The following is a 25,345-nucleotide window of genomic DNA, read 5'->3' on the forward strand; positions in this document are numbered from 1 at the left end:
GGCCAGCCCACTGCTAGACATAGCTGCTTTTCTAAGACAAATACCATGCATGCTACAGAGCTTGGGAAAACGTGGCCATGGAACAAAGATCCTATGGAAAGAGCAGCACCAAGAATACATGCTACACAAACTCAGAGGTCTGAGGAGCTGGGGGAAGAAGCAGGTGTTTATGCTTTGCGGAAATACTCAAGACTCCTGACTAGTCTTTGCAAAACTTCATCATCCCCCCTTCTATTACACCATGCTCAACCACCACTACTGATGAGTACAGCTGGGAGCTCCACCACACTCAATGTTCCTCTACCATTCTCTGCCTAGCGAGCCTGGGGCTTAGGTAGCGGTGAGCTTCACCATACTCAGTGCTGAAATATCATTCCCTACACTAAGTCCCAGGCGGGATCAAAGTAGCTGCAAGCTCCCCCAGGTCCAGTGCCCTGCACTACAGCAGCTCAGGCTGGGACTGGAGTAGTGGATTTCTTAGAATTCACATTACTAGCAACAAGGTTTTCATAAATGATTCAGAGGCTAACGGCTGGATAAGAAGCGAAAACAGGGCAGGGAACAGCAGCAGTTCAGAAGCTAGAGAATCTGGGGATTCAAGCCTACTTGCCCTCATCACGTAAGACCTGCATCTCTCATCTCCTCCAATGTGATATGCATGGTTCAGTTCCCCTCTCCACCCCTCGCCCCCAGCCCCTGTTCTTGATGTAGCTAGTGCAGATGGAAGAGGAAATGAGGAACGTTTCCAGTCTCACTGCGCCAAGCTATGGGGCAGCGACATCACTGGAATAACCCAAAGCCCCTTCTCCCCTTCCAGCTTGTGAGTTTTAGGAAATCAGCGGGACTGACCTGTGAGCTCAGGGAGGACGGGGGCACTCGGGAGAGGGGTCCGCTCTACACGGAATTCTAAAAACGAAATGTAAGACAACTTAGGAACTTGTAAAACGCCCCCGAGGGGGATCTGGCAGAGAGACAGCAGCATTGGGCCTTTCTGGATAGAACACAAGGCCAGACAGAGAGGGATGAAGTCTCTGCAGCACCCGGCCTTTGACTCTTTATTTTAAATGAATTTTGAGCTGGACTGACAGCACGCGAGACTGAAAGCCTCTGCTTACCCCCAGAACAGGTACAGCCCAGGCAAGGGCAGTGGAAGCCGCCCAGACTGTGCGCCTCAGGGTTGAAAGGGGAGTTCAGTCTCTTTGGCCCAGCCAATCCTTGGCCTCGCAGCTAGGACTGCCAACAAGTGCCAGTTGAGCTGGAGGTGGCTTTGTGATATGAACACCTGGTTCGCTAGGACTGAGACCCAGCAACTGGATTCGCACAGACTACCAGACAGCAACTTTCAGTCGCCGCCGACGCAGGCGGGGTTCCGACTAGCAGCTTAGAGGTGAAAGCTGCCAGAGCCCGTTGCCAATCGCCTAATGTCAGGCCTTCTACACAGTCCATTGGGGATGGGGGGCAGAGGAGGGCAGGGGACACTCAGAGTTGCCACTTGTCCCGAGAACAGCAGGGCAGTCTTTTATAGGGTGGCCTTGCATCCCACTCTTTGCTTGTGCAGGCAGGGGAGGGAGAGGAGGCCAGCAGAAAGCTCAGAGCAGCTACAGTGCATTCATCAGGGATCAGGCAGTGATGGTCACATCTGGGCTTCAAGACAAGGAATGGGACAGCTTGGGGAATTTACAAATATGCAGTGTTGTGAAGAGGGGTTTGCTAGGCCTCTAAGAGATCCAGGATACAGCTCACTGCAACTTAGACTCTCACATTTAGGAGGCCTAGGGAACTTCAGGCCCATTTAAAGCTAGCAGGGGTCAAGTCCTGCACTCTGTTTTCAGAAAGGTGGCGACTCTGGCGGAGAGACAGACAGAGACACACACACACACACACAGAGGCAGCAAGACCAGCAGAGCTGCAAGGGCCCTTCTGTGTAATAGCAGCCCCCACAGAGGAACGTAGCCGAGAGGGGGGCGCATGAACCTAGGACTTTTCCTGTCACTGGAGTGAGAGGATAACAACAGCAGACGCTCACATGGCTACAGCCTCCTTCCTAACTAGCCAGTAGGCAGTTCCCACCTATTCCAGGCCTCCGTCCCCTCCCACCTTCACAGTTTTAAAGAAAGCCCAAACTAGGGCAAGGGTAAAACAGGCAGAGATTCGGTCACATGCCACGGGCTTCCCTTAGTGTGAGGACAAACTGGATGACTGGGCAGGAAGAGGCACTTACCAGGAAACTGATAAGTGTAGCCAGGCGCAAGGCCCGTGTAACTCCGACTGGCATAAGTGGCAGCTTGGAAACCTGGATAACCTGCCAGCAGAGAAGAGGGGATTGTTACACGAACGCACACAATGCCACTTTCCAGTCCCAGCTCTGCCTGCCTCCCCATAGCCTGAACAATGAACACACACTATGAAAGGACCAAGTAACATAGCAGTTGAACAACACACGCGTGCGCACACAGTGCATACCGTGCAGGAATTTGGGGAAGAATTTTAATGGAATTTTAATACATTGCCCCTTCGTGGTTCCAGACATTGTTACCCTGCAAAGACATGTAGATTTCCTGGTCAGAAAGCTCAAGGTCCCACAAACTAAAGCACTAGCTGGTTTTGTGAAAAGGGGATCTAAGAGACAGTGGGAGCATATGGATGACTGACTGGTACTAAATCACCCATCATCTACTTTCTGTTAGCTGCTGGCTAACATTCTGAAGTAGATACAAAAAGAACAGGTGGCTGAAAACATGCAGGCAGATAGCCTGTTCCTGGCACAGATCACTATTACAAGTCTTCCCATTTCCTGAGAAGCTGTCATAGCTAATCACCTACTTTAAACAGTCCCATGAGAAAACCAGCAGCTGACTAAGAACTGAATGTTTGATTTGAGTTCTCCCATGACAAGTGTACATGGATTTCCCACTGACTCATTTGAGTCTGCTGGTTTAAAATTACAGTTCTACTCAAAAAACAGAAAAACTAAAATCTGAAGTGGCTTTGTGGGGTTCCAGATCTATTTTATCTCAGCAACTCCAGTGAGAATGTGATGAGTGCAAATGCAAAAAAGAGGCTTTTTCCTCTGCCTGCCAGCCCAGCCAACCCAAGCTGGGATCCAAGTGCCAGGTTGAATGTTCCTCCTCCAGCACCACCCCCAGGGGCCCTGACCCAAAGGACACATGTGTTTGTTCACCTTAACCACACCTACAGGTTGGATGGGCTCGGGTTGCTGGTGATGATCAAGCAAGAAAGAACCAAGTTTGACTCTCAGACCCTAAAAGGAGCTAATTGGGCTGGAAGTCGGAGGGGACGACTCACACCTTTTCCTTTGTAACCTGAACACATTTGCTCTGAAGTCACAGAGAAAAGGTACCCACAATGCCACACATAGACACTCCTTTGTCAGAATGGCCCGTTTGATTTCCCTAAAGGAGGGAAGTCAGTGGTATACAGGCTCCACTGGATTCTCAAGGACATTTTTATCCCCCTTGAAAACAAGGAGACTGTTTATTAGGATGCTACAAAGAGAACATGCTCTGCCTGTGTATCTGAAGTGATACTCTCCCCTTCGCCCAACAGAAGAAGGGTGACTAATACTATTGGGAGCTCCTGAAGCAAACATTCATTGTAAAGTCTTGCCTAGCATGGCAGGAATATACCTGGACGTGGAAAACTCTGCTTTTGGCCCAGTTGTGTTGCCAGGGCATATACAGCCCTTTATTTGTGCCGAAGCATAGTGTATATCCTGTTCTATAGGTATTATATTGGACAGGAATTCCAATTACGCCTTAAAAGTCCTCCCAACACAACTGCATTCCTGTTTTTTGTGTGACCCCACCTCTAGAACTGTGCATACGAGGTACATCTACAGTTCTTCCATGCTGCCACCAGAGGGCGATTTGTGATCATACATTGATCTCAGCCCTCCTCCTCCTAGCTTCAGTGTTGCTTTTCAAAATGGGGTCTGATGTCATAGATCCAATTTCTTCTTGAACAGCCTGAGCCACCTCCCCCTTGTCTTATACCTAGAAACGCAGTCCCAGAATAAAGCCTTCTGCCCCGAGCAGAGCCCCCTGCTGCTGCTGCTGCCAATTATGATGTGGGGGCTAGAGAGAAGGGTTCTCTTTTGCAGCGCTTACCCAGCATGCCAATCCCAAGCATGAAGGCATCCATCCCATAAGGCATCACTCGGGACCGCCCTCTCGCAGAGCCAGTGGGGGACATCACTTCCTTTGGCTGAGCTTTTTTACATTCCACCTGCCACAAGAAAAAAAAAAAAGTGTCAGACCTCGGCCTTGACTTGCACTGCACATTTGCTCGGAGCACATACCGTACTGCGGGCCATGGGCCAGAAGGGCTGCCTTATTACATTGGAACCACTGCGCCTGCTCTGTCCCACGCACCACTCCCCAACCCTGCCTCCCATCCTGCAGCCACTAACACTGCCTGCAGCCTCCTCCGCCCTGTTACTCTGCTAGAGAAGCAGCATTATTGAGTAGTTAAAACAGGTGACTAAAATTCTACCCATGGTTCTGTCCTTGACTTTCTCTGTGACTTTCAGCAAGACAACCTTGGAGCCTCAGTATCCTCATTTGTTAAAGGAAGATACCTGCCTCGCAGGGCTGGGGAGAAGTTTAGCTAACGCTTGTACAGCACTCGGGGTCGCAAAGTTACAATTCCAAGTTATGGTTAGACTGCATTGTCTTTTGGGCTCCAAATACCAGCAGTGGTTCCCCTTGTTGAGTATCTCCTCCCTAGATCTGGGGCAGTGATTTCAGGGGTCCCGTCTGCTTCCTACCTGCAGTCCCAGAGCCCTAGTGCTTTGCCCCATCCTTCCACTGCCGGCTTTGCAGTTCACACTCACCATTTTGTTATTGATCTCATGGAAGTGGATCTCACACACCTTCTCCACAATATCTTCACTCTCAAATGTGACGAATCCAAACCCTGAAGAAAGGGCAACACTTCCTGGTCAGGGCAGAACGCTGTGTGATCAGTATCTGCCAGTCCCACATGCCCAGGAGAGAAGGCAACCCAGAGGTTCCTGGGGTGGACCAGTTGGGTCATGGCAATACTTCCACTCCCCTCTGGTCTCCAGTAAGTCCTGCATGCATGCAGCACTCATATGAGGAGCAGGGAAATCACTGTCCTCTCCCAGATTTCCCTCTCTCCTCTCAGCTCCATTTCTGCACTTCCCCGCTTCATTAAAGCCCATGGCACTTAGATGGCTTAATGACAGATATCACAATAGAGGGTTCCAATCCAGCAGAGGTCCATATGAACAAAACTGTTTCCTGCCAATGCCGTTCAGAATGTGAAATGAGTTTGGTGGGTCCCAGTCCAGTCCCCAACAGACAGGCGCCCACATCACAAATATCACCATCCCAAATAGTGATACTCAGCACATTTCATCTTCAAAGCCCTACCTGTACATAAATTAGTCCTTACAGCCCTGTGTGTGACAGGAGAGTATCAGCATCACTATTTCTGGAGCAAAACCAAGGCATGGAAAGGTTAAGTGATTTGCTCAAGTTCACACCATCTATCAGTATCTGAGGTGGGAACATAACTTGGAAGTTCTTGCCTCCCAGCCCTATGCTCAGAGCACATCTCTAACGGACCCCTTTGCTGCCAGTCTTGGCAAAGGACTGACTGGGCTCTTGGAGTCCAAACTTCCTTTTCACAGCTAGGGGTGGCCCTTTCGGGGAAGAGCTGAGGCATGGCAGTGAGGGACTTTGAGTGAACTTGCATTGCAGCTGCGGCTAAGTGGAGATTTCAGCCTCCAGGGCTGCTGAGTCAACTTCACCAGTGCTAAAAATCACTTACACACACACACACACACACAAACTTTTCCATTTTTCAGTATTTTCCAAGCTGGACTGGACTCTTTCTATGAGCTTCTCCTTTCTCTCCAGGTAGGCATTTATTTTGCCCCTATCATGATCTGATATCTGGGTGCCTTGGGAACTCTAGATAAGTACCCTACACTGAAGCCAAGTTGCCGCCAATACCAGACCAGATGACTGGTCCATCTGATCTAGTATCCTGCCTCAGGCAGGGGCCAATACCTGATGGCTCAGAGGAAGGCAGTCCTCCCTACCCCTTCTGTAATGCTCTGCATAAGAATGGCCATACTAGGTCAGACCAGTGGCAGATGCTTCATAGGGAATGAACAGCACAGGGCAATTGCTGAGTGATCTGTCCCCAGTCCTTAAATCCCAGCTTCTGGCAGTTGGAGGTTTAGGGACATGTGGAAAATGGGGTTGCATCCCTAACCATCTTGGCTAATAGCCATTGATGGACCTATTCTTTATGAACATACCTAATTCTTTTTTGAACCCCATTATGTTTTTGGCTTTCACAACTTCCCCTGGCAATGAGTTCCACAGGTTGACTGTGCATTGTGTGAATTATTTCTTTATGTTTATTTTAAACCTCCTGCCTATTAATTTCAGTGGGTGACCCCTGCTTCTTGCATTATGTGAAGGGGTAAATAACACTTCCTTATTCACTTTCTCCACGCCAGTCATGATTGTATAGACCTTGATCATGTCCCCCATTAGTCGTCTCTTCTCTAGTCTGAACAGACCCTGTCTTTTTAATCTCTCCTAGTCTGTTTTTGTTGCCCTTCACTCTATCTTTTCCAATTCTAACACATCTTTTTAAGATGGGGCATGCAGTACTCCAGGTGTGAGCATACCATGGATTTATATAGTGGCATGACTATATTTTTTGTCTTATTATTTATCCCTTTCCTAATCGTTCCTAACATTTGGTTAGCTTTTTTGACTGCCACTGCACACTGAGATGTTTTAACTAACCACAATGACTCCATGATCTCTTTCTTGCGGAGTAATAACTAATATAGAGCCCATCATTTTGTATATATAGTTGGGATTATGCTTCCCATTGTGCATTACTTTGCATTTGTCGACACTGAATTTCATCGGCCATTTTGTTACCTAATCACCCAGTTTTGTGAGAACCCTTTGTAACTCTTTGCATCCAGTTTGGGAGGTCACTATTAGTTAGTCTCTAAGGTGCCACAAGTACTCCTTTTCTTTTTGCGAATACAGACTAACACGGCTGCTATTCTGAAAACTATAGGGAGTAATTCTGTATCATCTGCAAATGTTGGCACTTCACTGTTTACCTCTTTTCTAGATCATTTGTGAATATGTTGAACAGCATTGGGCCCAGCACAGAGCCTTGGGAGACCCTGCTGTTTACCTCTTTTCTAGATCATTTGTGAATATGTTGAACAGCATTGGGCCCAGCACAGAGCCTTGGGAGACCCTGCTATTTACCTCTTTTCTAGATCATTTGTGAATATGCTGAACAGCATTGGGCTCAGCACAGAGCCTTGGGAGACCCTGCTGTTTACCTCTCTCCATTGTGAAAACTGACCATCTATTACCTTTTGTTTTTTGTTTCCTATCTTTTAATCAGTTACTGGTCCATGTGAGGACCCTCCCTCTTTTCTCATGACTGCTTACTTTGCTCTAGCCAATTCCTGTAGAGGGCAGAGGTGCCGGATCTGATGATTTATTATGGGCTAGCCATTTTCCCCCCCATCAGGCTAGCTGGAATGGTACGTGTATAAAATCAGGCAACCAGAATCACCTAAACAGTAACAAAATGGGATGCACTGAAGGGCACCCTGGGCAGCAAGAGTGAATACGCAAGGATAGCTGGGAGAGAGCCACAAGCAGAAAGTGCCTCCTGTGAGTCTGACGCAGACAGACACACCATGTAAGCGCTTAGTGCTGCATGTGAACATGGCCGTGGCCCAGGAAAGGGCTGCCACCATCACAGCGTAGCTGTGTCCTCAGTATGGGGCACACCATTGTGGTGTCCTCCTAAGAGTCGTAGCCAGTTAGAGGGCACATGTACAAGAGAATCAGGCACCTCCAAAACTAAGGCTCAAACTCAATGCTCTCCTGCCTGATCCGAAGAGCCTGAATACCAAAGCCAGGCTCCCACTCTGTAACCAGATTCCACAAATGGGATTTGATGAAAAGGTGACTTGGGAGCCCTGGGCTGAGGAAGGGGTCAGAGGCAGGCACTCTTCTGGGTCTTGCGTCAGCTTCCCCAGGGTTCGGATTGCTCAGGACAAGGTAAGACACACACAGACAACTGGAGCCACGTAGGTAGCTGGGGAGGGGAGGAGGCTGCCTCCTCTCACATATCAGCCACTCGGCAAGTTTACGGCACAGGAAACGGTCTGGACAAAAGCTCTCTGTGCTGCGAGGGACTCTGTTAAAGGATGTGGATGCGAAGGGATGGGGTGATGGAAGGTGAGATAAAGAGCAGCTGTGACCTGCATGCCCTGCTGCTGGCCATGGGATACTACCTCCGCCCCATCACCACAAACATACATACTGCTCCTGTCATTACGCAATCCCCTGCCAACTCCACACACATACACACACACACAGCGCCAGGGTGCTGCCCTCACCTCGGTGTCGATTGGTTGTCTTGTCAAACATCAGCATAGCATCATCCACCTGCAAGGAGCACAAAGGAGGAAAGGGCTCAGATCAGGTTATTACTGAGAAAGAGCTCTGCCGGCCCCATGCCAGAGAGAAACGAGACACCCACCTGCCCCCAAAGCAGAACATGACACAAAAAATCAACCATTCACTTACCCTTGGGAGGCCCCAAGTCCCAGGGCCCTGACCCAACAAGGGAACAGGATTTTCCCCCACAATAAAGCTTCCCCACTATACTGCGGGCAGGGGCTCCCAGCATGAACCAAACGGGTCCATCTTCATCCAAAACTTAGGGTGCTGGAACAGATTCCCACCTAGCCATGCTGCTGGGGAAGGCAGGCGCTTTCCTTCCCACTGAGCCAGGAAGCAGCCCTGGACAATTTGCCTACAGCTCCACAGACGGGGGGTGGGGAGAGAGAGAAAGAGAGAAACTGACTGTCTGTCTCGGTGTCCGTGTGCACACACCAAAGCCTGAGGAGGGGAGAAGGAATAAGGGGCCTCCCAGAGATGGAAAATGGAGGCCTCAGACAACAGAGACTCTGCCTGGGGACTCTGGGAAGCCACCCCCACCCCAGAGGAGCTTTCATTTAAGAGAGGTTTCCTACTGCTGGAGGGTGTAATTAGAGCAAATTTACTACAAGGACTGAACTAGTGCTGCCTACTGAATGGGGGGAGTGGAGGCGGACACCAACCATCCCCCTCCCCCAACCCTGGGGCCACTCTCCCCCTTCACCCCCTGCCCCCACTAGTGCCTGGTGCAACTTTCCTTCCCCTGCCTGTGCTCTGCTGGGTAGTTCCTTGTAGAGAAGCAAATCTGTGCAGCTCCAAGTCAGGCCAAGCAGAGTTAAAAATGCACTCCAATCCCCTCTGCGTAAACCACCATGTAAACCTGTCCCACTGACCCATGCTCCTCGCTAATACCACTGCCTTAATCTGATTATGAAACTGGATGTGCAAGTGCTCAAGGGAGGGGCAACAGTATCTATCCAGCAGCTAGCCAGGGCCTTCCTCCGCCTCAGTCAACGACAGCCGGGAGGGACCAACGCAGCCTATGTTGCTTGGGATAAGCTATTTCTCCCTCCCCCACTTACAATTCCCTGTTTTCCTCCTTCCCAGCCTTGCTCAGTGAAGGAGTCTGAGATGCTGCCTTCCGAGAAAGGACTCGGGGCGGAGCCCATCTCTACCAACCAGCACTGTCAGATGGCCAAGCCCCAGGCTTCCTTCAAAAGAGAGCTTGCAGCTGGAATGAGATGGGAGAGGGGGTTTACCAACATCCCCCTGACAAGGGGGCTCCATCCACCTCAGCTGCCAGTGAGATAAACGGGCACCTTTCTCCCACAGGTGAGATCAGAGGATGGACGGAGGCCATTACTAAATACCCTCCACAATGTCACATGGAAAAGGGTCGTGTGGTCACTTGGGTACCCCGAAGAACAGGGGTCACCACCCACATCTGCCAGCTCCAAAGAGCAGAATGACATACAGAGGACTCAGCTACCATCCCACGCCACACTACAGCCAGGGAACTGGGACTTGAACTTTCCCATCTAGGCCCAAGATCCATCAGGTTAGTGAGGCCAAGACCTGAGAAACTCACTAGTGATCCAAGCTGAGCGGAAGGAGTCCTAACAGTTTAGATGGAAGATAGGACAACCAGCGCTTTGTCTGACACTCTGTGCTACCTGCTTCTCTCCGCTGAGGCAGGTGGGAGGGGGAATTGCCCAATGGGTGGAAATATGCTCCAGCTGCTCGCTTACACTATCTTGTCAGCCATACCCACTTTTTACAATGGTCTTTATTACTTCAGAGCTTGGAAAGCGAGGGAGCTTTCACGACTGGTGGATCCCATGGGTTAATTAAGGTTATGTGGGCCTGAGTGGGATGGAGCAGAATACCATGCCCCTCTCAGCAATACCCTAAAGTCAGCAGCTGCCCCTTTGCAGTGCTTGAACCCCAATCACAGCAGTTACCATCCCAAACTAAGCCTCATGTCCTGATGGAGTTAGCAGTAGTCCCCTAAAAATCAGCCAATCCCCTCCTTTGAAATCTAGTCCTCCAAAGTCAGATTGCCCACTCTGTACTCTAAAATAAGCCCCACCGGACTAGTAAATGTAAAGACATTTACAGTCTCAAAACAACTGTCCCCTACATGAACGCTATAGCAGTGCCCCAAAACTCAGCCAACTCCTGCACCCTCTCAATATCTTGAGCCTCCCATCCAGGAACTCTAGGATCAAACAAAATCCCGTTAGGGCCTGGACCATTTTATATACCAGCACAAATGCACTTTTAGAGTATCAATAGAAGTGTACACAGATAAATAATGGTTCAAAACACAGCAAAATGGATTCCTCAGACTTTCACCTCTCGAGACCCTGAGTCACATCTTTCCAACATAATAGGCTAAATAAGTTTGGTGAGCTCAGACTAGTTTGGAAATTGACTCACAGTTCAGGACAGCTGGTGAATTTCTTTTAGGAGAGGCCCAAACTAGAACACGAGTGGGTTAGAATTAAGGTGCATCAGCAGCCTGAGAGGCTCAGGTCTGGCTCAGCCAGGGTTACAAATCGTCAGGATTGAGGTGCATTGTCAGAGCAGCGTGAGTGGTCCAGGACTGTCCCAGCATGGGGTGGCCACTTGCAATTCCCCATCCCACTGGTCAAACTCCCTTGTAATCGCCCTGCTGTGTCACACAACAGTATCACGAGGAGTTATCAGGCTAGCATTGCCACAGTAACTCCCAGGACACTTCAATAAGCTGAGCTGGCCCTGGTTCATCTTAAGAGCCTCATGCTGTCCTGGGGACAAAGTACACTAAAACACTCCAGAACCCACACAACAAAACACAAGTGGAGCTCATTGCAGGATACCCTTCGCTCCAGTAGCTCAGAGCGGACACAGTGCAAGGAGGCACTTTGCATCTCAAACACCACCCTGACAGGGTTTCTCAAACTAGACAACACAGGACTCAAACAGCGCCACCCTGTGGAGAGCAAGGTAGATGATGGAAGATAAACAAGAACAAAGAAACTTCCAGCTGAAGAGCAGAAAGAGCAAGAATTCAACCACAGAGCAAAAAACTAAGCAATCCAAACAATACGGCAGAACTGCAGGGAAACCTGGGAAGTGCCTAACTGTGAGCTCAGCTGCCGCTGCCTTCTGTCACTAGGCAAGGCCAGGGGGTTCAGACAGGGGGCTCACTCTGCCAGGGAGACACACCTAGGAATGCCAAGCATGGGTACTTTACAGACATGAACCAATAAAACCCACAGCCTCCCTGTGAGGTGGGTCACGGTTATTTGTCCCATTTGACAGATGGTGAAACTGAGGCACAGAGCAGCAAAGTGACTTGTCCAAGATCAGTGGCAGGAACGGAAGCCAGGGGGTGCGGAGCTTGCAGCTCCTGGAGAGCAGAAGGCCAGGCTCCCCTTCAGCCCTCAGCACATTCCCAGCGGCTCAGCCTTTTCTGAGCACCGCACCGGGCGCACATTCAACTCGCAAACTGCTAATGTGTGTCCTCAACAGGCTTGTGTGTCCATGGAAACCCAGGGCAGGGGAGGCGGGATTAGTGGGGCCGGCTGGCCCCAGCAGCCAAGTTCATGTGGCCAAGCACTAAGTGTGAGTGGCAGCCCTTGGCGGGCGGCTATTGTTGTGGCTGGCTGTTGGGTGCCTCTCTGGGCAGAGCCCCCGCTGGGATCCCTGCCACTCCCTGGCCCATTCTCCTGAGCCTTTCTTCTCCGGGCCGCGCTAGCTTTGCCAACGCCGAGTTAGGCCTGAACAAAAGAGGCTGCTGGGGACAGCTTCTCTTGGGGCCTGATTACCATGGTAACCCTGGCCCCTCCAATCCCAGCTGCTGGATCAGATTAGTGCGAGCTCTAATGCTCTTCGGCAAAGCGCTCAGCACAGACACAAAGACACCCTGCTGCGGCGAGTCTCACCAGGAGCCGGCCTCGCAGGCCTGTGTGAGAGAGGGCCGCCCGCACCCCCCCCGCCCCGGACACACACACAAAACGGCCTTTCAGTGCCACCTCGCTCCCCCTGCGGTGCCACCTGGGCGCACAGTGCTGGTGCAACGCTACACCTCATACCACGCCATACCCAGCACAGCAGCCCCGATCTATGACCATACCCCATGACCGGCCTCCAAACGCCCCATCCCCCGAGATGGGGGGCTGCCCAACACCCCCACCCACCCATATTCCAACATAAGCTTGCCCAAAGAGGGAAGGAGCAATGAGCCACCCCCTTCTCTTCTCATCAAAGGGGAGGGATGCACAAATCTCCCCCAATCTCACAAAAATAAGAGGAGGAGGAGGAGGAAGGGGAGCACACAACCTCCCCTGAGCTCCCCCCCCCCAAACGGGGTCATCTAGAGGACAGAGCCACCCCGATTTCTGCCAATTTCAGAGAGAGAGCGTTGGGCTGAACAGGAGCGGAGTTACCCCAGATTTCCCTCGCTCATGCACACAACCAGCAAAACTAAAACGAACAAGCACAGCCCAGAGAGGGCTTTGCTGCCTTATTCTCTGTAAAACAAAATCCTGTTGAAATTCAAACCCCCTCCGCCCCAACAAAAGGCACTGCAGTGCACAAATGAGGCTGCGAATGTATTCTACTCCCTTCACAAAAACTACCCATTATAAAAATATTATAGTTAAGAATTTCAAGTCTGGCAGCAAATTCTCAGTTAAGGCTCCAACACCAACTTGAATCCTGTCCCTGCCCCCACTCCATACATAGGCCAGAAACCACACCCCCACCACCCTATTGCCATATCAACTCTGCCCGCCCTCTTGTGCATATGCATTAGGATAAATTATTTCATTCTGTAATCCTGCCCATGGAGCACATGGCTGGGCGGGACCCATCTTGGGCGGGGGTCTCAACTCCCTATTGAGGAGATGTGAGAAAGGGTTGGAGAGGGGGGTGTTTCAGTGTACGCATGGGGGAGAGAAAGGATCTCCACTCTGTATGCTGAGGATAGGTAGGGATGTGAAGAGGGGACTGGGGACAGGGTGGTGTGGGGGATGGCACAGAATACGTTGGCCACGAAGAAAGGGACAGAGTTAAAAGTGGTTTGCAATGGGTATGTGGGGATTCTTTGGTCTGTGTGCCGAGAGGTGTGAAGACAGAGAAATATTTTGAGCTTGTACTGAGAAAGGGAGAGGTTGCCCAGTGGAAACAGGAATGCAGGGTGTGATCTCCACCCCACGTCAGGAAGGTGGGCAGGGATACTGGAACATGATGAAAATTTACTTCAGAATTTTCTGATTTTTTAAAATAGCATTTACAGTTCCAACAATACAGTTGCAATGCACTTGTAATGGGGAGTGGACAGAACATATAATGGTAACTGGGCATTAACAAAAGTTTTGCTGGGTGAATTGTCTTGTTTCTCCCTCTTACATAAATAGTTGTTTTAATTGTTGAAACACAGCAGATGAGTGTTTAGCTTAGTGGTCAAGGCTGTTGTTGTCCAACATCTGAGGTTAGAAGTTCAAGGTTTATGTTTCTTCTATAGCTATGAGAGAATGTCTTCCTCCTTGTTCAACCACTAGGCTCAGCCATGTCGGGGGAAGGAAAAGGTTAACTTATCAACTCCAAATGGATTGCCTCCACAGAGCTCAGCCACAGGAATCACATGGCAATAGGACTTTTTGAGCACTACTTGGTAGTTAGGGGGCGTACGCATGTTCCCCGAGTGCCACATTCTATAGACAGAGGGTATAATGATCCCCCCTCATTAGCAGCCCCCCAGCTCCTTCAGAAACCTTATCTGGAGTTGAGCACCAAATCGATGGGGAGGAGGGAGGAACAATGTGGCTCTGTGGAGGAAATACATTCAGGGACAGGGGCGTCATTAGGCATATGTGGCATACGCGGCTGCATAGGGCACCCAAAAAATCTGGGGCCACAGGTACTGACTTCTCATCTTGCTGGGGGGGTGCTTAGTCCTTCATGGCATTGCTACTGCTGAGCCCTACTTTAGGCAGTTTTACTAGCAGTGTCCTCCCTGAGGAAACAGGCTAAGGAGCTCTGTTAGCTGACCAGGAATCGAAGCTCTTCCCTCCCAAAGTCGGCCTTTGATCTTGCTGCAGTACTGAGAGCAACCTACAGATTTCACAGATGGGCAAGTGGCACTGAAGCTGCCCTCTGCCAGTGGCAAGTGGCATTGAAGCTGCCCTCAGTAGGCCCTGAGATGTTTAGGCAGAGGGATGTTAACCAGTTCACTAGACTGAATGTACAGTATTATCCATGTAGATAGCCTTTGAGCAGATAGGCCTTGGCCTCCAGGTTTTCCCTCAAAAGGCCACAAACAGTCTAACCTTTTCAATTACTTAGGAAACTGAGTTTAAAAAAGAGCTGATGGGACTAATACAGTCCTGGGGCTTTGGGGAGGGATGGGCAGACTGATTCAGAGGAAAATCCAGTAAAGTTTTGGAGTGAGCTTCTGCAGGTGGACATCTTGGTGAAAGTTGCAAATATTCAAATAAGAACTTTGAAGGCAGAAGTGGAGAAGGCTTCCCCATGAACAGCAGATCAGCTGACCCGTGTTCATTTGAAGAGATACTACCGTATCTTTTTAGAAAATAGTAAAAGGAGTGATGGCTGCTAAGAATGAGACCTTCAGGAAGAGACGGAACAGGAAGTAGTAAATCATGATGAACTGGAAACCTAACAGCCATGCTATCAGGCGAAATGACATGAGGTCCTGGTGTCCTAACCAACCAAAGTGCTGGGACAACACAGCTTGATTTAGGGGAGGAGAAAATGGTTGCTTGATCCATGCACAGGGACAGAAACTCCTAAAAGTAGATGTGTTGTGCCCATGCCAGTGCTAAGACCACCACCCTGGCTCGGTCCTGCTGAAACTTTCTCACTGCTCTGGGGATGACAAAAGTGAGAACAGGAGCCCCTTTCCCCCAGTGTAAATGAAAGGGGTCTGATAGACATGCCTGTGCCTGCCTGCTCTTGAGCAGATCCTTGGACACCTGGCAAATATCAGATGAACCACCAAGAGTCTGAATGACCATTCATACTGATCTGCGCTTTTCTGACTCAGGTCATTGGCTGTAGCATCTTTGGTGCCATGCCTGCCAGATGCAGAGTAAAGGGAATCCCTTTGTTCCAGATGTAGCATTGCCACAAGACAAGTTGCCTGCTGACACAATGGAGGTGATCAAATTCCCCCCATCTGTTCAGGATGTAAATTGCGACCATGTTGTGAATAAAACTTTGCATCAGTTGCCCTTTGATCTGTGGAAGAAAGGATTTGAAAGCAAGTCTGACGAGCCTCTGCTGTAGTAAGTTTATGTAGAGCTTTGATCCCTGAAGTGGACTGTGGACAATTAGGGATCCTAATTGTGCTCTCCCAACCTAGGGCAAAGGAAATCATGCCTATCATGAGCAGCGGAGAAGGACATTATTTTTAAGACATTCTCCAGCAGTGTCCACAAGAGTTTTTGATTAGGGGAGTGGGGAACACTCATTTCCCAGCTGTGAACTACTAGTTTGTACAGGATTCAACTACCCTTGCAAGGGTCACTTCCCTGGCCTTCTAATGGATGTGCATGTGCGTGTAACACAAAGGTGCAGGCAGTTATCTGGCCCAACACCTAAAGATAAAATCTCACAGGGCCTTCTAACCTGGACCTGGCTAGGTTCACTGCCTGGATGAGATCTCAAAACCTGCCCTGTGATGGACAAGCTAGAACCCTTGTAGAATTTAAGGTGGCCACTGTGAAGGTGAAAACCCAGGCTGGACCAAGGTAGATTTTTCCTTGTTTACCCTCAGACTGGGAGATATATAGAGGGAGCACAAGATATGGGCCACCTCACTGAAAGACCGAGCTCTCATAAGCAAGTCATCTAGCTATGGGTACCCCTGCAGGCGTAGGCAACATAGACAAGTCACAACCACCTCCATGGATCTGGTGAACACTCTGGGGGCTATAACCAGCCTGAAGGGTTGACTACCTTGTACTAATTGGTAATTGTCTACCACAAACCTCTGAGGTACTTCCTGTGCTTTTTCCTTACCAAAATGTGAAAGTAATCATTGTGAAGGTCAAGGGCCTCAAACCAGCCTGGAGGGTTAGGAGTCAGGATTAATCTCTCAGGAGAAAACCTTGCAGAATTGGATTTTCCGTATGTAATTGCTCAGTCATTCCAATTTCTAGAATTGGGTGCAGACCACCATTCCTTCTTGAGAAAAGGAAACAACACTTCTGTGGTTCTAGTTTAACAGGGCCAAGAGCTCATCCTCATCAGAAGGCTCCCTGAAAAAGGAAGGGGGCTTGAGCTTTCTCATTGTCATGAATGGGAAGAAGTACCCCCATACAGTGAGCTTTAGGACTCAGCAATCCAAACAAATTACTCATATGCCTTTAAAAATAAAAAAGGGAGTTGTTCCCAAGGGATGAGGTAAAAGGGGAAGAAGTTGAGGATCTGGGTCCTCCAAAATTGCTCTGGGGTCCTCTGGGGCATACTCACACTTGCTGAACTAGATGCAGCACCAACTCCAGCTGAGGTGGAAGATATTTTCCTCCTCTAATGGTTTCTTTTTTTAAATTTCACTTTAAAAAAGACTGTCTAGCCCTATTGCTGGTAGTCTGATTCCAGGAAGGACTGTTGAAATTGTCCCTTGTGAAATCTAAACTATTTCCTGCAAATAAAAGCTGACTCAAGCCCAGAGACATCTCCATGGACTTTGTGACCTTAATCCTTTCCAGAACCTCTGTCCCAGAGCGGAAAGATTGGTTCCTTTAAAAGGCAGGTCCATGACCTTGACTTGCATCTTGGTGGAGAGGAGAGTTTTGGAGCCAAGAGCGTTTCTTAAGGGACCCAAGCATGTTCAAAGTCCTAGTATAGTGCTGTCTGAGACATCAACGGACGCTTTGGGAGTATGCTTAGACACCTGGCCTTCCTTAAACAATACCACACATCCCTGTATCTTCTCATAAAGAGAGGTGGTCAACATTTTTCATTCACAGCATTTTAAAAATAAACAAAAATGGCCTCTCTTTGAAAGGAAAAGCTTTTTTAATATTGATTTTTAATCTTCCAGTTTTTTTGTAAAAAACCCCCAAACATTTGACGTTTCAGGGGGTTGTTTTTACCCTCTCCCTCCATTTTCCCCTTAATTCTTGAGCAATGGCTAGTATTTTCCCTACGTGCACTTTTTCATTTTTTCTTTTCCAAAGGTCAGAGAAGTTTACAAAAAAAAAAAACAAAAACAAAAACAAAACATTCATATACTTGATCTCCGTGGCAACAATTTTTTTTTCAAAGATTTGAAATTAAAAAAAAAAATTGTGATCAAAATGGAAAGTGGTTCCATTTCAAACCCAGCAACACAAATTTCAAATTTGCTCATTAAATTGTTTTTCCATTTTTCTGCTCATGAATGTGCTGAGCTCAAGATCCTGCCTTTGATTAGGCAGGAAACTTATATCTGGCAATAGCTACCTTGGCAGCTGGCAGTTCATAGATTTTAAGACCAGGGAAACCACTGTGATAATCTAGCCTGACTTCCTGCATAACACAGGCCATAGGATTTCACCTAGTAATTCCTGCATCATGCCCATGTCTTCTGGCTGAGTTAGAGCACATCTTTTAGACAGACACTCCATCTTGATTTGAAGATTTAAAGTGACAGAGAATCTACCACATTCCTAGGCTTGTTGTGTCAGGCTTGCCTAGCAGTTAACCTTCCACCTTAACACATTCAGTTGTTTGAGCCTCTGGTCCCCAGAAGTAGATGACAACTTCCCAGCTTTAAATATTTCACTTGCAGCTGAAATCACAATTGAGCTTGGGGTAGGATTCTGGAAAAACAATCCAAATCTTTCCCTGGGAACTGGTAGAAGGATCTAGGAGTCTGACAAATCAAGGCGCAGAGCCCAGATGGTGCCTGCCAAATCCTGGGAGGCTCTGGGGTCACACAGAAGAGGGAAAGGAGTAGTCATGGCAGTCTCATCAGTTGCTAAGGTACCACGGGCACCTTAGAGGATAGTCCTCACCAGTTCCTGCCTCTCAGAGTACCAATGTCCTGTGGATCAGCGGTGCTACTGGATGTGGAGTCAGAGAGAGGTCAGTTAGTCCCTAAGGAGACTGCCTTCTTTGGAGGAGACTTCCTGGCAGAGGAGGAGACCTAGGTCTCCTCAATTCCTTACACTAAAGAAATCACAGATGCGGGAGGACCACAGGGCCAGACACAAGGGGTAGATACCCCTAAGGAGGAGATCCTGGGTAACTCTTTAATGGGGCTCTCCAAGGTGACAAGGTTCCAAAGATGTCGCTGTATTAAAATGAGGCTCCCCATGAGGAGGAACCATAGCTGACTGGTACAGAACAGTCTTTTCATAGACCTGGATATCATACCATGCTGAACTCAGATCTCATGGGAGCAGAGAGCCCCCCAGACAGGAGGGTGGCACAGACTTGCCTCAGAACCACAACACCAAGGAGTCATCCACACATGGCTGGAGGAAGACCATTTTGGAGAGAGCCTCTCTGGAAATGATCCCACTGGGGAGAAGCAGCTGGGGCTTGGCACGGAGAATGGGGACATCCCTCGCACCGGAGCTCTGAGGGTGTGTATTTCTGTTGGAGTGGCCAGGTGAATCAAAATGATGCTCTGAAGCAGAGGATCATTCCAATCAACCCAGATCTAAGAGGCCCTTCCTTCTGGGAAACTCCTACGATCCGAGCAGGCAAATTACATCAGAGTTAACCTAGATCTAACTGCAGGATGCTTTCTGGAGCACTCCTCCTTTTTGCCACGAGGCTTACTGAACTCTCCTTCCAGGCCTGTCCAAGGAACCTGGAGCCTTAGCTGGGGGAACCAATCTGAGCAGTTCCTTGTGGGGCACCTTTTAATTTTGGACATTCTCTTTCTGCCTGTGTTCTCTCTCTTGGCTTCCACTCTAAGGGAGGTTTCAAAGACACATTACACAGCCCTAGACACTCCTCCACAGAAGGTCTCCTAGAATACTGCACCTCCAAAGCCTATGGGAGCAAAAAGTTCTGCTGTTTTCTTTTTGGGCCCTTTTAGAAGGGCCCCTTACAAGCCACCACAGCATTTCCCCCAGGCATGAAAGGCACTTTTCGTGCTTTTATGGAGTAGGAAACATAGGACAAGAGGAGCATTATTTAAAGCCAGTCTTTTTGGTAGCGTTCTCTCTCTTGGGCAAACCCTGACAAAACAGTCAAGAAATCAGAAAGGAGAAGTGTGCATTCCTAAAACTAATTATAAAAGTACAAATGCTGTGTGTCTTACATGACTGAAGGGAGATGTTGGTTCTGTGACACTGTTTGGAAGGCAGAGGGACGGTTACTAGATGCAGGGTATTTGTGCTCTATGGAACTTAAGGCTAAGAGAGGAGCGTGCCCCTGACTTTCAACTACTGATCAAAACAGTTCTGTGGCCATTGAGCAGACTCATGACTCCTGCAATGGCGCTCTGGAGACATTACCACGGAACAGAACATATGGATACAGCACATTTACTTTCCGTGGTAGAATACAGAAAAAATGTAAAGAAGTGACTAACGTGTATATTGATTCCCAGAGCACTGAACACTTCCCCTTTCTCCCAAGACTGATTGGAAACATTAAGCAGCTGCAAGTTACTGTGATGTATATTTTGTTCATCCCAGGATGCACGTATCAATCATTCTACAAGACAAAACACAGATACCAGACAACACCACTCCAAGTAGAACCACCTAACTTTATAGGCGATAAAGAATTCCTGAAAGCTACATTGATATGACACAGCCAATTGGTGAGGATACTCTTTTCCAACCCATTTTCTTCTCTCCAAACGTTAAGGCATTCACACACCATAAAACCATCTTATGCCCTCCTCTGGGCTGCTGCTGGTGCCCTCTTTCAGAAGAGACACAGATACTGAAGTCCTCATCTGTCATGGTCAGCATTTCATGGCACTTTCTGCAAAAGTTAGGGTGCTAATCCCTGTGTCCTAGCAAGATTCCAACATAGATAATTACATTCTACCTCCCTAAAATCCCCAAGAAGTTCTAATTGGCTATGGTGTCCTTCAAGTCCTGTCCTAAACAACTGTGCAATGGTTTTGTGCACTGATAATTAAACAGTTACTGTGCTCCACCCCAGAAGCGGTGGCATATCAGCAGTAGACCAAAGCAATCCCTATCTGTAATAACTTGCATTATTTCTTAAGTGCTTAAAGTGCTTTAAGGATCCATTAAGGTGAAAGTGGTAACGTTATACAGCACCTATTACACCACAAAATGCTCACCCTTCCCAGTGCATAACAGGCTAAGACGGAAGATCTTTATCACTTCAAATTCTACCCCACTTGTTTTCCAGCATGTGACAGGCACATGTGCTCATTGAGGACTGACTGAATTCGAGTTAGAGAAACCCATCTGGTTTTGAATGATCAGCTGACATAAAACAGCTATCATAAAATGCAGAACCACCTGGAGCTTTGGGCAGCTTGCTTGCCAGATTTTCTTCCAGCTTCCTAAAAATGTCACTTCTGGCCCAACACTCAGCAAGAGAAGTTTCAGCCCAAAAGATTTCTTTTTAACCAAAAGTTATAAAGGGGTCAGCCATGAGGCTGAGAATCAGAAACGAGCCACAGCTACACAGTTTGGTTCTTGATCAGAACATCTCCTTAGTTCAGGTGTGTTCAGATCTAGGGTTTGAATGGCTTTCAAACACCTTAACCATGAGTCTGTGGGACTCCAAAGCCTCAGAGGCATCTCCAGAGAGATTCAGGGGAGGGGGGCAGAGCACGCAGTCTCCCCCCTCTCAGGTTCCATCTTCTCCATGAGCAAGCAAGGGGCTTCTGTTCAAAATCATTACAGGGCAGGCACATCTGGCCACAACCCCCTGCATGAAACTTCCAGCCACCCAAACCTTCTGCTGACCTGTGGTTTACCTGATCACCAGGAAGCACCCCTTCCTGCCCAGCAGAGAGACAACCTGATCCATCTTCACCCATCAGACTTACCTTCCCAAACTGCTCAAAATACTGTTTCACATCCTCCACGGTAGTGTTCACAGAGAGACCCCCCACAAATATCTTCTTCGTCCGCGTTACCATCTGGGAAAGGGGAGGACAGGGATTCACAGGAGAAACAGAGTTAGCAGAGAACAAGATCTGTCTCCAAAACCTCCTCTTCTGTGAGCTGAAGAGCATGCAGTGCACTGTATTCCACTGGGAGACTGCCCGCAGCAGTGAAACAGAGTCCCCTAACGAAACACTGTATCTACTGAAGGACACGTTTCAGGCCCCAGAAATTTCATACTGTGAAACTCCATCACTCAAGTGCAATCTCAGGCTCACCCAAGCATGCGCCATATTGCTGTCTCCTACCCCTTCCCTCCCTAACCCCCAGCATGCACAAGCTCACTAACTGCCCGTGGGACTTGCCAGGGCACTGCCACTCATCTCCCATCTAACCCCCTGGGGACGGGTACAGCATATTAAAGTCTTTCCCCCACTAATCGTTCAGCCACCCACTTTCACAAACCTCCTCGCAAACACACAGAGTGCTGCCATCGCCTTCCCTACCCTCCCGTCACTCACATGGGGCACTGCTGTCACCCTGCCAATCCCCAGCTCACCCTCCCACCCTGCAGTTTCCCTGAAATGGGAAAGCAGAGCATGGCCGTGATGCGAGATGGAGATCTCCATGGCCCACGGGTCTGCAAATTGTGCAGTGTGCAGTCCTACAGGGAACAAGCTCCGCTCCACTCCCATTCCCAAGCCATCAGGTTTAAGGAGCCAGAGGAAACGCCCAGTTAAGCTTTCTTGTGCATTTGGGAGGAGGCAAAGGAAGAAACCCTCCCCTTTCTCTCCCCCCAGCCACAGGAGGCTGAGGAGGAATAACTGAGGGGGGCGATGGCTGCTAGGATGAAGCTCACTGGTGTCCTTTGAACTGATGCTCCAACTGCATCCTCCCCTCAGCCCCTCGGCCCCTTGGCCGGCAGGAACACATGGTCCTAATAACCCCAAGGAGCACGGGGCTAATCCGCAGCAATTCCAGGCTTGGAGAGCAGCCTGTTCTAACACTAAAGCACCTTCTGTCACCAAACTGCTTAATGGAATTAACCCAATTCCTACCATGTGCTTCCTGGCTCGTTACTCAGGATACCTGTTCACTAATTGTTCTCTGCTCCTGATCCCTTGTGCTTTCCTCCCCACATCATTCTCTTCTTCCACTCTGCAATTCTCTCCCTCATCAGCCCGTTCTCCCCCTGCAGTACTTGGGGTGAGATTATAGGCTCTCGTCCTCCAGCCCAGTTAAGTGAGACCACCCCCCCAAATCTGCATTCTACTTTGAAGGCAAATTGCCAATTTGCTCTTCACTCTGCAGTTAAAAGTTTCTCATTGAGCATCTAGTAGAACCTCCACAGCTGCTGGCTCCCATCGAGCACCCACCTTCCTGGTGCAGGTCAAGCCCAATGTCCTTCTCTCTCTGGCCTTTCTAGTGCTGGTGTGCACCTTGACATTCCACAAAATGAAGTTCTTTCTCCCACACCTCTCCCCAGTCCATCCTACATGTCTCCTGCCACAGATTGGAACTACTTCATGTTTCTTGCAGGCCCTCAGGTTCCAGATACAGGCTACCAAAGAGCAGAAGGTGCTATGTTCTTGAGCAGACTTCTGCATTTCATCAGCTCCACTCATGAAGCACACTCCAACCATAGTGGAGTGGAGCTTGGGCTATTCCAACCCCACACTGACAATCACAAGAGCATCCCAAAGCTCCCTAGCGAGCTAGACCATGCACAACAGAATGCAAGTCTGGAGGTGGAGCACCAAAGGTCATCATTAAGGTAGGAACTAAGCCTGAGTATCAATCATCAAAGCCTTAAGGACCAGTGCTGGCAGGTGCACCAAGATGTCCTTCCAGCATCCTCTGGACAAAGGCACAAAGAGGATTTAAGTTCCTTGAGTTGCACCTTTTCAATTTGTAAAGGCTGCACATGCTACCTACCTTGGGCTGTGCTCGGCGGGGGAATGCTACTTTTGGGTCGATCTGAAAGAGACATGGGAGAGAGAGAGCAGGTGAACATATAATACATGAAATGTAGGCAATTAAAGTAGGCTCTCCACAAACTTTGCCCAAGTGATAGTTTGCCAGACCCAAGGAAGACACCTAATGAGCATAAAGTAGACTGCAGACAACTTTATCTTCTAATAGAGGTGTGATCCCTGGAGACTACAGTTCCCAGCATGCAATGTTCCATCTGAATGTGAGCAGCAGCCGTTCAGCACAAGATGGAACACCACAGGCTGGGATTAGCAGTCTCTGTTAGCCGGTCCTCTGTGTTCAGACTCCACCTTGGCCACCCTGTACCAGCAATGTCATATTAAAGTACTTTATTCTCCCCTTCACTCTGGCTAAGTGTACAGAGCTCACCTGGTTAATAGTGAAGCAGGAAATGGTCTGCACATAAAAAGCTAAGAACTTCAGCCCCAAAAGCATGGATTCACATGAGAAGGGAAGATGTGAACTAAACTGAAGAGTCCCAAGGACAGAAAGTTGCAATACAGACTCCTGTCATCAAATCACACAGTATACTGCTGCCCCTTCTGCAGGTTATATGCTGCACAATAAAAACAATCAGTTCCAATCATCCTACTGTGCTAGATACGCCTATCTGTTTGGTGTATTACTAAACCTGCTGTCCACTAGAGTGCCTTTATCTCAGCACCAATATCCAGATGGTGCACATTCTGCTGGGGTCAGCAATGGATGAACGCATGGCTGCACTATTCTTACCACCACCACAACTTAAACTAGGAAAATACTACTGCACTGAAAACGAAACACCCACTATAATGCACACACAGCAACTCTTGTGATGTCACCTTTACATTAGAAATGATCCAAATCTACAAATGAGCTTAGAGAGCCCTGTGCTAAAGGAAGGTCTGTTCAGCCCACAGCTGGAAAGGCTGTAGCTGGGAGAGGAGCTGAGAAGTTTGTCCCATTCGCCCAGCAGCTCAAACAGCCCGCAAGGAAACTGCACCTCTCCAGCTCCTCTCACTGCTATTGTTCTACTTTCCAGCCTGGCTTTTCTCCCTTCGTTCATCTTTTCATTTGTCAGACAGAACCCAAAGCTCAGTACCTCTTCAGATCACTCCCCTCTGCCTTCCCACCTCCATCCTGATTCACAACCTAGAACATAAATAAACTCAGCGTATAAGTAAACAGAGGCAAAAGTGAAGAACATAAATAAAACTCCCCTTATGACCGCCAAACACAGCAACATACCCTCTTGGTGCCTCATAGGGACATCTGAGCACCTTTCCTTCTCCTCCCCCTTCCTCCCAATCCAATCCTCTGGCTTCCTGGCTAGTGCAGAAATCCTCAGTGAATTCTGAGGACAGAGGACGGCAGGAGACCAAGAGGCCGATGGCAGATAATAAGCAAAAACAATAATCTACTGTCTTTTAGTTCTCAGCCAGTGTCATTCAGCTCCTGCCAAGAAGATGCTTTCATACACAGCAAAGTTAAGCCCAGGACTCATTTTTTCATTACCCTGAGTGTGATAAACTGGGTAGAGATAACGTATCCACCTGGCTAGAGGGGGCAGGCAGTAATTTCACAAATTCTTCTGCACAACTATCTACTGTTGCTGGTAAACCGAGGCCTAACTAACCAACTGCAGACACGTAACTGAAGGTGCACAGAGGAGAGAGCGTTCAATACAAGACTCAAGGTACTAAAAGGGGGCTATTCCTCAAGTACAGGAATTTTCATAATTAAAGGAGAAGTGGTGGTAATCACTTTCTGTATCCCTGGTATTAAAGCCAATAATCTGGTTGAGTTTTACTTCACTGTCAGTTATGGATGTGA

The 25,345-nt window shown here is 48.7% G+C and overlaps 1 protein-coding gene and 1 long non-coding RNA gene across 12 annotated transcripts in view; both read right to left on the reverse strand.

Annotated features, from left to right (window-relative positions):
- The window catches only part of MSI1 (musashi RNA binding protein 1), an 84,009-nt gene that overhangs the window by 7,138 nt on the left and 51,526 nt on the right, over nt 1–25,345 (reverse strand). For 8 of the 11 annotated variants that reach the window (XM_043529997.1, XM_043529998.1, XM_037878775.2 and 5 more), the window contains 7 exons: nt 23,477–23,518; nt 21,484–21,576; nt 8,447–8,495; nt 4,853–4,935; nt 4,128–4,245; nt 2,222–2,302; nt 850–906 (listed from right to left, as the gene is read on the reverse strand). In XM_043529997.1, coding sequence (XP_043385932.1) covers nt 850–906; nt 2,222–2,302; nt 4,128–4,245; nt 4,853–4,935; nt 8,447–8,495; nt 21,484–21,576; nt 23,477–23,518 — 523 coding nt within the window. The remainder of the gene's footprint in view (nt 1–849; nt 907–2,221; nt 2,303–4,127; nt 4,246–4,852; nt 4,936–8,446; nt 8,496–21,483; nt 21,577–23,476; nt 23,519–25,345) is intronic. The other 3 variants (XM_043529999.1, XM_037878772.2, XM_037878773.2) reach the window with 1 other exon arrangement.
- LOC122463095 lies at nt 6,423–8,427 on the reverse strand. The gene is made up of 2 exons (XR_006286089.1): nt 7,373–8,427; nt 6,423–7,218 (listed from the first exon to the last, which is right to left on the reverse strand). It is a non-coding gene; the product is annotated as an uncharacterized LOC122463095 (long non-coding RNA).

The sequence above is a fragment of the Chelonia mydas genome, chromosome 15 (genome assembly GCF_015237465.2).
Source record: "Chelonia mydas isolate rCheMyd1 chromosome 15, rCheMyd1.pri.v2, whole genome shotgun sequence".
In the NCBI taxonomy this organism is placed as follows: Eukaryota; Metazoa; Chordata; order Testudines; family Cheloniidae; genus Chelonia; species Chelonia mydas.